Source organism: Lolium perenne, chromosome 3, assembly GCF_019359855.2.
Source record: "Lolium perenne isolate Kyuss_39 chromosome 3, Kyuss_2.0, whole genome shotgun sequence".
Lineage (NCBI taxonomy): Eukaryota > Viridiplantae > Streptophyta > Magnoliopsida > Poales > Poaceae > Lolium > Lolium perenne.
Window position 1 is genome coordinate 34,437,024 of NC_067246.2, and position 11,895 is coordinate 34,448,918.

The 11,895-nt window shown below is 44.1% G+C and overlaps 1 protein-coding gene across 1 annotated transcript; it reads left to right on the plus strand.

Annotated features, from left to right (window-relative positions):
* Positions 1 to 1,566: 1,566 nt before the first annotated feature.
* LOC127340767 (dephospho-CoA kinase) lies at positions 1,567 to 7,901 on the plus strand. Its single transcript, XM_051366515.2, has 4 exons — positions 1,567 to 1,731; positions 2,387 to 2,494; positions 6,710 to 6,855; positions 7,290 to 7,901. The coding sequence occupies exons 2-4, from the start codon at positions 2,387 to 2,389 to the stop codon at positions 7,726 to 7,728; spliced, it is 693 nt and encodes a 230-aa protein (XP_051222475.1). The 5' UTR covers positions 1,567 to 1,731; the 3' UTR covers positions 7,729 to 7,901.
* The last annotated feature ends 3,994 nt before the right edge of the window (positions 7,902 to 11,895 follow it).

Here is an 11,895-nt window from a genome sequence, read left to right on the forward strand (position 1 = left end):
CGTTAGCCATCTTCAGATACATCCTCTCACTGTGTTTCTTTGTAAAATGAATGCAGCAGACCTTAAGAAGCACAGGTCTGTGTTAGTGTTTCAGTAACGATAACCTATGAGTAGCCTTAATGTTGAAAAATATACAACAAGAATCAGAGTGGCGCAGCGGAAGCGTGGTGGGCCCATAACCCACAGGTCCCATGATCGAAACCTGGCTCTGATATACATTTTTGTTGGCCTTGTATTGTTTTCTTAGGCCCATTTTCCATCCTTTCGGCAAACACATTTCGAAAATAGGCCCATCTCTTTTATTCTTTCGGACTGCCCTTGTAGCAATTTTGCCATTTTTTTTAAATCGCCCGGACGGCTCTGCAACAATTTTGAGCATAGAGACAATCAAATCAATCAAGTGGGAGATTTTATAATTTGCCACATATTACTTGGAACCTTTATAATTTACCACACATTACTTAGGCTTTTACTATTTGCCACATATTAGAATAATTTCTTTATTATTTGCACTTTTCCTCCATTTACAGATCTATTCATGTTTTCAACTCCAAAATACATTGCAGAATACAGTATACTAGTACCGCTTGGACAAATATTACAAGGTCTCAATCTATTGATCTTGTGCAGCGAGGAACAACAGAGCATCCCGAAAATAGAGGATCTGGTCAGGACAACCGCCGCTGCCGCCCGCTGGACCAACACGGACGCAACCATGATCGGCGATCATGAACGTCAGCCACGATCCAGGTAAGCCATTCCTCTGCTGTGACTTCCCCTCCTGAACCAACAACAAACTGACAAAGCACATCTTCCATTCATAAACAGAAACAAGAGATGTTTAATTTGATTGAACAATAGCACATTGGAGGCTACACCATGGAGCAACAGTGAAGTAAACTCAGAGGCTAGACCGTGAAGCTCAAATACCTCAGAGGTTAGATTCAGGATGGTTGATCCAGTCCAAGGAAAAGACCTCAACAAACCAGAAAAAAAAACATATACGTGATGGCAAAAGAATAACCCGCCGTAAATCCTAAACAGTAGAGGACGGCGCGGTAGAACACGCTAGTCCATCTAGTTGGAGACGAATAATGCGCCCTTCTAGGCGCATTGGCGGCGCGAGCGTATTCCCCTGTATTCACGTGATTACAAAAAACAATTGAGGATTTTATAGTTACCGAACCTATATGTACGGAATCTAAGGAGAGGCGAGGCAGGCGACCACCAAAACCCATCTAGGGTTCCGTCCCTCTCGCTAGCGACGCTGGAGGTTCTGTTGCAATAAGCTCTACTACGATAAGCTTTGCCCGGTTTCGGTGATAGAGAGGCCATGACAGTGGCGCACCTTCGGCTTGCGCTAGTGTTTGCAATCGTCGCTAGGTGGTTCAAAGAACTATTTTTAATTTCTATTACTATGTTTTTTTAATAGATAGGTGGAATTTCACAAAAAAAAAATTTGCGGATTCCTTTTTAATGCTAGTCATGTGGCCCATAGCCCATATAACAGGTCAACAGCCCACTAGGCCGCTCGCACAGGAAGTCAAGAGCCCACCTCGTACAGCCGCACTAGCTCTCGCACCACGCACACGGGACACGGCACACGCACGCAGAGGCGGCGCGGCAGCCGGCAGCCCTGGGCGAAGCGGAGCAAGCGAGTGGCGGGCGGGCGGCGGCGGCGGCGACCGGCGACCAGCGGGAAGACCGCGACGTGAGCCGGCGAGCGGCCAGGTACGGACACGGACTTCACCTTATTCCCCTAATCGGCTGATCCCCTCTGCCCATAGCACAGCCGCATGGCCGCATCGCATCTGACCATCTGTTTTAGAAAAAATAGCACTTAGCAGTACCAAGTTAGCAGTTCAGCTAGTTAGGAGAGTAGTAGATCACTAGAATGGCACTAACAATAGCGGTATAATATATTTGATGCCATTACTGCTAGATGCAAGCATGTAGTACTAATTAAGCATCAATTCTTCTCTCAAGAGTCAAGGGGTACTGCCTCGATGCAAATTTATTGTTGTGGTATTAATAATTATTATGGATTTATGGTCTTACCTATTGTACTGTTACTTAATCAAAAAAATTATGATAGTCCTACTGAAATTATGGCCATGTGACGTATATATAACTTTGTTCTCATATTGCTTTGAGGAAATAAAATTGCAATGAATACCCGGTCACTAAATCCTGGCGCTGCCACTGCCCAGGCGGCCAATCCCCCCTTTTGATTCGTCGCACTCCCTTACGCTCTGAATTCTGTGTGATTTCGCATCTCCTCGACCTGTTATCAGATTATTATTATTTTATCTCCAATCTGAGAGAGGCAGAACGCATTGGCTGATCTCCAAGGTCTCTAAATTTTCTCGTGCAAACGGAATTTCAGATGAGGTTAGTTGGCTTGACGGGCGGGATCGCTTCGGGGAAGAGCACCGTCTCCAGCCTCTTCAAATCCGCCGGTGTCCCTGTCGTTGACGCGGACATCGTGGCTCGGGTAAGCTGTATTGATCTGTATACGGGGATCTTAATTCTCTGTTGTGCCTTTGCAAGCAATGTTGATGTTTTACTTGATTCAGTCGCAAATATGGTAGTATATACAATAGTATAGATGTAGCAAGTTTATTTCTGTAATACAGTTTTATAGCATGAAAAAAAAGAGTTTATCCATCCCCATTCTACTATTCTAGTCAACTTACGGACTGTGCTTAGTAGGTAGTATCAATATATATTTTATTGCGTTGGTATTGCATATTCTCCTCTCCCTGATAATTGAAGGAAACACGTGGTACTCATTTACCTTTGTAGCAGAGTTTTACAACATAGAGCTAACAACTCAGCTTATCTTTATATGGAGGGAAAAGGGCAAATACTATGTCTCACGTTGGAGTTTTGTTTATCCCTAGTAAACTCACACTAGCAAAAATTATAGCTGGGACTTATGTCAGCCTGTTAAGAAATGTGTTCTTTGTTATGCAGTGTGGATTATGTGATAGGAATTCAGAATCTAATCCTGGCTTCAGTAAATGTAAGGTGTGCTAGCCAAAATTAGTAGATGTTGAGAAAATAGGTCTTCTCATTTTGTCGCTATATGGATAAAAGAAGCTTGCGATTTGCTAGCCTAGGATCAAAAGTGGGAAAAAGAAACGAAAAGGAACTAACAAGCCAGGATTCAGGCAATGCATTGCAGAGGTCCAGAAATACAGCGGGTGGACCAGCAAGTTAAGGCCTTAATTCCAAATCCCATGCTCAAATCCATTTGGTCTAATCCGTACTCGGAATCTGGTATCATGAATTTCTTACCATAACTGTGATACGTCTGGAACAAAAGTAAATGAAACAACATTAGCACAATGACTAATATGGCGTTATATTGATCATGTCAGACTTCGGGTCTTCATGGGGATATATGAATGCAAACGCTGTCAGGTTATAAAGTACAGTGTTGTCACTACCCAGATTGCGGATGGGATAGTCGTGAGAGGTGGGAGGACGGGGAGTGAGGGAGTCTAGGCTTGAGAGCTAGGGATAGATCGTACTGGAGGTGAAACCTCCCCTTTTCTCTCTGTTTATTTCTTTGATAGCCATTACACGAGTACTCCCTGGCTTATATAACAGCCAGCCGACAAGAGATCGAAACCAAGTCAACTAGGACTCCTGATTCTAAACTTATTCTAATACTTCCAAATTAAGGAAACTATCAAATCCTAAGATAGGAAGGTTTAGATCTTCTCTATTATTCTAAATGTATTCTAATACTTGCAAATTAAGGAAACTAACAAATCCTAAGATCGGAAGGTTTGGATCTGTTGTATTGCTTGCCATGCGTGACATCACTCCCCCCTTCGACAAGCAGCTAGCTTGAAAGAGGACTAGTCTGCCCAAGAAGACTCAGGAAGCAGTGCTTGTTTCCAGCAGATCAGGCGCGTCCTCTTCGGCATCTCAACTGGTCATAGCCGCATTATTGGCCACCTATTTGGCAACGCCACTGTCTCCTTGGGACTTGGGAGGAGCTGTGAGTTCCGGAGTAGACGGCGGGTTAAGAAGTTCTCGTAGTCATCGACAGAACCGATTTGACGCAAGTTCTTGATCGCCGCCAGCTGGGTGTTCTGGATTTTAGGCCCGAAACGCCGGTTCAGCAATGAACTGAACTCATCCTAGGGCGGTGCGCCGTGCGCAAGCTTGAAACGGAGGAACCATAGCGATGCTCGCCCAGCCAGATGATAGGATGCGAGCCACACCTTGCCACTTTCCGGTGTGCCCTGCCCATCAAAGAATTACTCAACAACGAGTGAGCTATGGCAGCACATCTGCTGATCCATCAAAAATGGGGAATTCCGGCTTATGAAATTTCGGTTTCCACTTGCTGGTACCCTCTGGATCATAGGAGAGACTTCTGCGATGGTTCTTCAAGTCCTGAGCGGGATCCTCTTGTTGCAGGTCTGACTAGAGCTGCCTTTCTCCAGGCGTGCAATGGCAACCTGGTTGGCTGTGGCCTGCTCCTTGAGGTCGGCAATGGCAACCTGGTTGGCTGTTGCTGCTCCTTGAGATCTGCAATGTCCGCCTCAATCTTGTGGAGGAAGGTACTCTGTAGGCCCTCTATGATCTCCTTCCTTGCAGCAGCAAGTTTGGTCTTGAGCTTCTCATCAAGCAGCTTGGAGATCATTGCTTCCTCAAAACAAGACACGGTCGGTTTTTGCGAAACCTCTTTAAGCAAGGCGATACATGAAGAACCAAAAAATACAAGAAGATAGAATGGGAAGAAAAAGCGCGAAACAAAGTTCAATATTTACTCGATATGTTAGAAGGAGCAAAATTAACAGGTGCCAGAGCTGCTACAATTGCTTTCTAGTTTATGTTGTATTTCAAAGGAGTTGAGTTCAGCGAGGGAAGCCATGGATGTTGGTGATGGGGAAGCCATGGATAGTCGCGAGAGGCGGGAGGACGGGGGTGAGGGAATTTAGGCTTGGGAGCCAGGGATAGATCATACTGGAGGTGAAACCTCCCCTTTTCTCTCTGTTTATTTCTTTGATAACCATTACACAAATACTCCCTCGCTTATATAACAGCCAGCCGTTAAGAGATAGAAACCTAGTCAACTAGGACTCCTGATTCTAAACGTATTCTAATACTTCCAAATTAAGAAACCTATCAAATCTTAAGATACGAAGGTTTAGATCTGCTGTATTATTCTAAACGAATTCTAATATTTGCAAATTAAGGAAACTAACAAATCCTACGATCGGCGCCCTACCAGAGCTCAGTTCCAGCCCCTGGCGGCCAAGACTGCAGCAAAACTTCCGACTTGGAAATCCAGGCTCATGGACAGATTGGGGAGGCTTACGCTCGTCAAGGCTGTCCTTGCTGCAACCCCCCTGCACCAGATCCTAGTGCTCCAGCCGCCAACATGCATTATCAAGTTATTGGAGAAAATTCAGCGCGGATTCCTTTGGGAAGGGCAAGCCGAGGCCAGCGGTGGGCACTGCCATGTCAATTGGTGCACGGTAAGCCGGCCAATATCGCTCGGTGGTCTTGGCATCCATGATCTGGAGAGGGCTGGGCTGGCGCTACGCTTACGTTGGCTGTGGCTCAGCAGAACTGACCAAGACAGAGCATGGAGCGGCTTAGATTTGCAATTCACCCAGCAGGAGCAGTGCCTATTCTTCGCCTCCACATACATGGTTGCCGGCGATGGGCAGACCGGCAGGTTCTGGGAGGACCGTTGGATCGATGGACGCTCCGTTAGCCAAATCGCACCGGAGCTGTATGCCTGCATCCCCAAGAGACGCCGGAAGGGAACGTCGATCGCCGACGGGCTGCATGCGCATCGCTGGGCTCGCGATATTCATGGCGTTATCGGCATTCGCGAGCTCGGCCAATACCTACTGCTCTGGAGGAAGGTGGAGCAATTCACACCCACCAACCAACCAGACCAAATGGTTTGATGGTGGAACACTAGCGGCACATATTCCGCCAAGTCCTGCTACCTGAGCATGTTCCAAGGGTCCAAAACCTGCGGCACATGGAGGCTAATCTGGAGAACCTAGGCACCGCCGCGAGTTAAGTTCTTCCATTTGGCTTGCTTACAAAGACCGATGTTGGACAGCGGAGCGACTGCAGAGACACGGCCTACAGCATCACCCCAGATGCCTCCTCTGCGACCAGGAACCGGAATCGATGAGGCACCTACTGCTAGCATGCCCCTTATCGAGGCATGTCTGGCACGACACTCTGCCATTGCTCAGACTCACCTGTAGGCCACCTGACAATGAGCCCACGCTCCATGACTGGTGGATCATGGCGAGGCAAGCAACTCCGAAGCATATGCGCAAGGGTCTTGCCACTATGACGCTGCTCATCCCCTGGTTGATCTGGAGGCACCGAAACGCTTGCGTCTTTGAGGGAGAAAGGCCTACAGTCCAGTGCGTGTGTGAACAGTTTAGGGTAGAAGCGACACTTTGGGCTAGAGCTGGTGCGGCTGGCCTTCGGGCTACCCACAGACTGGGATGTGCACTGTTTCCATGTTAGAGTTGATGCTTTCACCAGCTGAGCATATACGTCACTTTTCATGATTTAAGAATTAGTTTCTTGACTACAGACTGCAACGCACTGTATAGACTTATTATGTGTTATGAGATCTCCCTAGATGCTGTGATGAGTGACTTGATTTTGGTATGACATTTATGCTGATTACGGATACATGTATTTACAGAATGTTGTGCAGAAAGGTACTGGAGGCTGGAAGAAGGTTGTGAAAGCTTTTGGGAATGACATTTTGTTGGAAAATGGAGAAATTGACAGAGCTCGCTTAGGTCAGATTGTTTTCTCTGACCCAGTGAAACGAAAACTTCTAAACAGGTATAGTTTCTGTTAACATACATATTTCATCTTTTTATTTTATTTTTTTATTCTATTTATTTTAGTGACAACTGACAACTACTACATGATTACTACTTTTGAAAACACCTATTTATTCTCGCATACCTCATCTTGTTCTGATTTCTAGAAAAAAATGTCATAAGTTTGTTGCCCATTCAGTTCACATTAACTGTGCTCATAGTTTTTTAAGTTATGTTTCATATACTGATGATGAAATTTGATGAAGTTTACTATTAACAATACTAATTATTTTATTTTATTTATAACACTGCAATAAGATCATATAATATGATACCGATTTACATTTTGTTGCATTCTTATAATTTTTCCTTGAGATATCAAGGGTACTTGTTTGTCAAAATTATGCTTGTATCCTGACTACATTTTGGTTTCTTAATTGTGGCTATTTTCAGTCTTCTGGCACCAAATATTTCATTTGGTATATTTTGGGAGATACTAAAACTGTGGGCAAACGGATGCACGGTTATGGTCGTCGACATCCCGCTCTTGTTCGAGACAAAGATGGACCGATGGACGAACCCTGTCGTTGTTGTATGGGTGGATCCCAAAACACAGATGGAGAGGCTCATGTCAAGAGACGGGTGCAGCGAAGAACAAGCTCAGAACCGGATCAACGCCCAGCTTGCGCTGGACTGGAAGAAGTCCGAAGCTGACATAGTGATCAACAATTCCGGCTCACTGGATGACACAAAACGACAGTTCCAGGAAGTGCTGAAGCAAGTTTCATGTCCATTGACATGGAAGGAGCGCTTGATGTCAAGGGACGGCCTTCTCTCTATCGTTGTATGCACAACAGCAGGGGTTTTACTTGCTCAGAAGAATCTGCTATGATCTTCGTTAGATGCTTAGGATTTGACTAGGTTAATGTGTCGGAAATTGCGAAGTGTGGCTAGAGATTGAACATTCAACCAGCACAATTATAGTTGTGTTCAACATTTTGGATTCATGCAGCTACTGCTGAAATTTTGAGCACTGGAATAAGTTTTGTAAGTGATTGCTTGTGTTGTCTGTGTGTTCTGCATCTGTATTCGCAACGGAAGCAATAATTGTTTAGAAACTGGTTGATACGAGAGAATGCGGTAGACCCGTAGAGAGAATATAAGCTAGACCCGTAGAGAGAATATAAGCTAGGGTTTTTTTTTTTTTTTTGAGAACTAGCACAAATGCCCGTGCGTTGCCACGGAAAACAATATAATTTTTTTTTTACCGCATATGTAAAGAAAACACACTGGAAATTCACACGATGAAAAGAGATGGCTAGATAATATTGCAAGAAAAATACTTTGCCTAAAAGATAGATCAATATGAAATGTAATTCTACATCATATGCATGAAGGCAACAACCAATAATTATCTCCGCATGCCAAGATTTCGCTTCATTCCTATCTTGCAGCAGACGACTTCAAAAAACAACTTTCATATGCATTTGAAATCAAAGCCGTCTTCCTTTGACTAATTTCGTTTTTAATCCATATACATCTTGACGGTTACATGTTTAAAAAATACCCTGAAATAAATAAAAATAATATCATGTTTCATACATGACGTAAAGCATAAAGTGAAATATTGTTTCTAAGTAGCCTAAGGTTATCTTCAAGACACATGCAAAGTTGCAAATGCAAAAGAGAATGTATCTAAGAGAATGTATGCTTTTTTTATTTACATAGACAGAGTAATAGAAACATCCATATTCTTGAGATTTTTATTAGGGGCACAAATATCTCGCTTTTTCTACCTACCATTTAATTATCCTAATTTATCCATCTGGCATTACTGAAATGCTTTCAATCAAGACGAAAAACATTACTCCCTCCGTTTCAATCTAAAATGCCTATAGATTTTCTGCATTTGTTTCATAATATAAGAGTAGATCTACGTTTATTTATAAAGAACCCCTTCTACGATCAACTGAATAGCAGAAAATAAGGAAACCGATCTGATCCCATGCATAAAATCTGGGAACTGATTTACGGTACAACCTCCTATAGGCGTTATAGACTGAAAATAAGGAGGTTTTGTGTTAAAAAATGACTTGCGCTAATTACCGTGCAGAAAATCTATAGGCATTATATATTGAAACGGAGGGAGTATTGTTCACCACAATAGCTTAATAGAATCAACACTGCAGTTCAACACATCGAGACCTGGCCACTACTGTAACCTGCAAAACTGAACTAAATCAGGATGCTAATTCGAGGAAGATCATATTTTTCTGGTTCTAAGAGGAGAAAAGGCCCACATCGACCATCACATCTGAAATATAATTGACTGCGGAACGGGAACATGGAGAGGTATGTAGTATACACGTATATATGCAAGCAGAAAGAGGGTCAGAATGAAGCAGAATAAAAAAAGGTCTTCAGTAGAGCTATAATGTTTTTTTCCTTTAATGGTCCAAATTTTTGCACATAACTCGGTAATGTTTATCAGTACAAAACCACCTAATATCTATATCTATCATTCAGTTATAGAAGCTAACTACATAATGCTGTCTGAACTTGATCTCACATTCTTTTCATGATTTTCATGATAGAAACAGAAATAAAGACAACTTTAAACATTTTTTGATATAAAACCAAGAGAAAAAGCCCAAAGATAATTCATTCATAAATAAAAAGGTGTTGGCTAGTATAGCAGTATTGAGCCTTATTACGTGAATTCCCCATAGATGTCTAGCATACACCGGTACCTACTCATGATAATCTGGTTGATACTCGTGGCTAGTTACATGAAAAAAAGGAAATGATGTGATCTACAGTTGTACCTTATGTGATGATTTAGAAAGAAACACCATATTTGACTCACCCCGTTGTTGATCTGCTAGTGCTAGCCCTATCCTCCCTCCACACGAGCACTTGTCATCAGCTCCTCCGACCAATTCGCCCTCCTCGAGTCCTGGGACGGCAAGATCCGGTGATGTCGTGGCCCGTGGCCATCAGTGGGGTCAGGGACGTGTCATCGTCTCCCTGGACGCCTCAATGGCGCGTCGACTGATCTCCTCCTCACCGACCTCCTCGAGGAACCCAGAGGAGGAAGTGGCGCCGGAAAAGGAAGTGACACAGGATCGCGAGCTAAAGAGCACCCCAGCCGATACTTCTGAATTCCATAATATAGATCATAAAGACAACTCAAGTAACAATCATGATTACCAGAAGATCACCATTTCAGGATTTGAGTTCCTTAGAGAGGATTGCCCATCTGGCTATCATAAAAATTGAGATGTTACAAAAGTATCAATGTCCAATAAATTAATTGGAAGCCTATGTACTCCTCTAAACCTGACCCAAACTATTAAATAATCTTAATAGAGAAGTAGTTCTCACACTTGAGAAATAAGCCCAAAATATCTTCAATTACCGAGTAGACCAAGTTTATCAGATATACTCATGTGGTGATACTCGCCTACTCAAGTAGACGAATCATCTATGCATAGCATATGTAAAACTACACGCTAGTGTGAAACTATTATAGATAGATGAACTATTCAGAATACCCAAAATAATAGCGGGTGCTTCCTGATTAAAAAGATGAACGATTCAGAAGAGAGCATATGTAAAATGGTAGGATTGTTATGTACCTTGCAAATTTAGGTAAGCAGATTATTATGTCTCTCTACGAGGCCAGTTAGATTCTGAAACATTACAATGCACAACCCCAAAGTTCTTCCGTTCATGTGAATCAAAAGCAGTATTGGACCATGTCCTTAGCAATTATAAAAGTCTCAATAGTCAAAGCTGCACAATGGTCACACAGAACAATAAATACACCCCACGGAGGCATTAAATCAAATACTTAAAGAGCAATCGACTTCACGCCTTCACCTTATTAGAATGTCGTGGATACGATCTGGAGCAGGGTCTGGATGTATCCTGTGTCGGCGGCCTACCTGAGCACGATACAACCCACGCATGGATGCTCCCTTACAAGTATCTAGAGCTTGAATTCAATCTTCGTTCTAGGATCCACAAATATGCAGATCGAGAATAATTCGAGGGCCACGAGTACTACCTGTAGAACTTGAAGGGGACGACAATGACGGGCAGAGCGTGAGTTTGAAGTTAAATCGGCCTGACGAAGTTAGAAATTGGTGAGCGATCCTCGCTCCCAACGCTCCGTGCATGGCCTGGCAGAGGGGAGGAGGATGGGGATGGAGGCGGAAATACATCTGAGGAGCATGGAGGTACCAACCGGTGAGAACGAATTTGTTGTCATCCTGGAGCTTGTCAATGTAGCGAAAACATTTACCATCAGCCGCCGTGGTCTCTGATCAGGTCGGCATGCTGCGGTACATAGAGGCGGCTAGGCTCGCGTGGTGGCCTCGTGTGCTGGCTCGTGGAGACCGACGGCGTTGACGGTCGATGCGGCGGCGCCGTTGGGACTCGCGCGACATCGACAGGTAGGCTCGAATGGAGGTATCGCTTACTGGCTCGTGGCGGACGACGGCATGCTGGATCGAGGCGGCGGTGTCGCGGAGACTCGCGCGACGGTGATGAGCAGGGTCGTGTGTTTGGCGGCCGACGGCGCGTGCAGGATCGAGGCGGCGGTGCCGGAGAGACTCGCCCACAGCGACCGACAGGCTCGTTTAGCGCCGCCACAATGTGGCAGGGATGTTTCGGAGTCTGGGAGATCAAAGCGATGGTGATTTTTGGGGAACAAAAGGAGAGATAATTGTCTTCGGGCGTCCCATTTTATTTTCCAAATATGTGGATGTGATGTATTAATGAATATGTAGGCTGAAATCATGGAATCTTCCTAGACGTCCTATTTTATTTTCTAAATATGTAGGCTGAAATTATGGAGTCTTCCCATTCTATTTTTCAAATATGTGGATTCCAGCGGTGTGTTCATGGGATTTATGTAGGCTGAAATCATGGAGTTTGGGTGCACGTCATTTATTTTGGGAACTTTCTTAAATCTTGTGGTTTTGTGGGAGGACGAAATGGTCTTATGAAATTTAGGGGTTTATTATGTAAATGCCCGAGGAAGGTAATTTGTGAG

Bases quoted from the DNA above. Each gene is read 5' to 3' on its own strand.
- LOC127340767 (XM_051366515.2), top strand. From the start codon at position 2,387: ATGAGGTTAGTTGGCTTGACGGGCGGGATCGCTTCGGGGAAGAGCACC. The intron at 2,495-6,709 runs GTAAGCTGTATT...ATGTATTTACAG, and splicing joins ACGCGGACATCGTGGCTCGG to AATGTTGTGCAGAAAGGTAC. The intron at 6,856-7,289 runs GTATAGTTTCTG...GGCTATTTTCAG, and splicing joins AAACGAAAACTTCTAAACAG to TCTTCTGGCACCAAATATTT.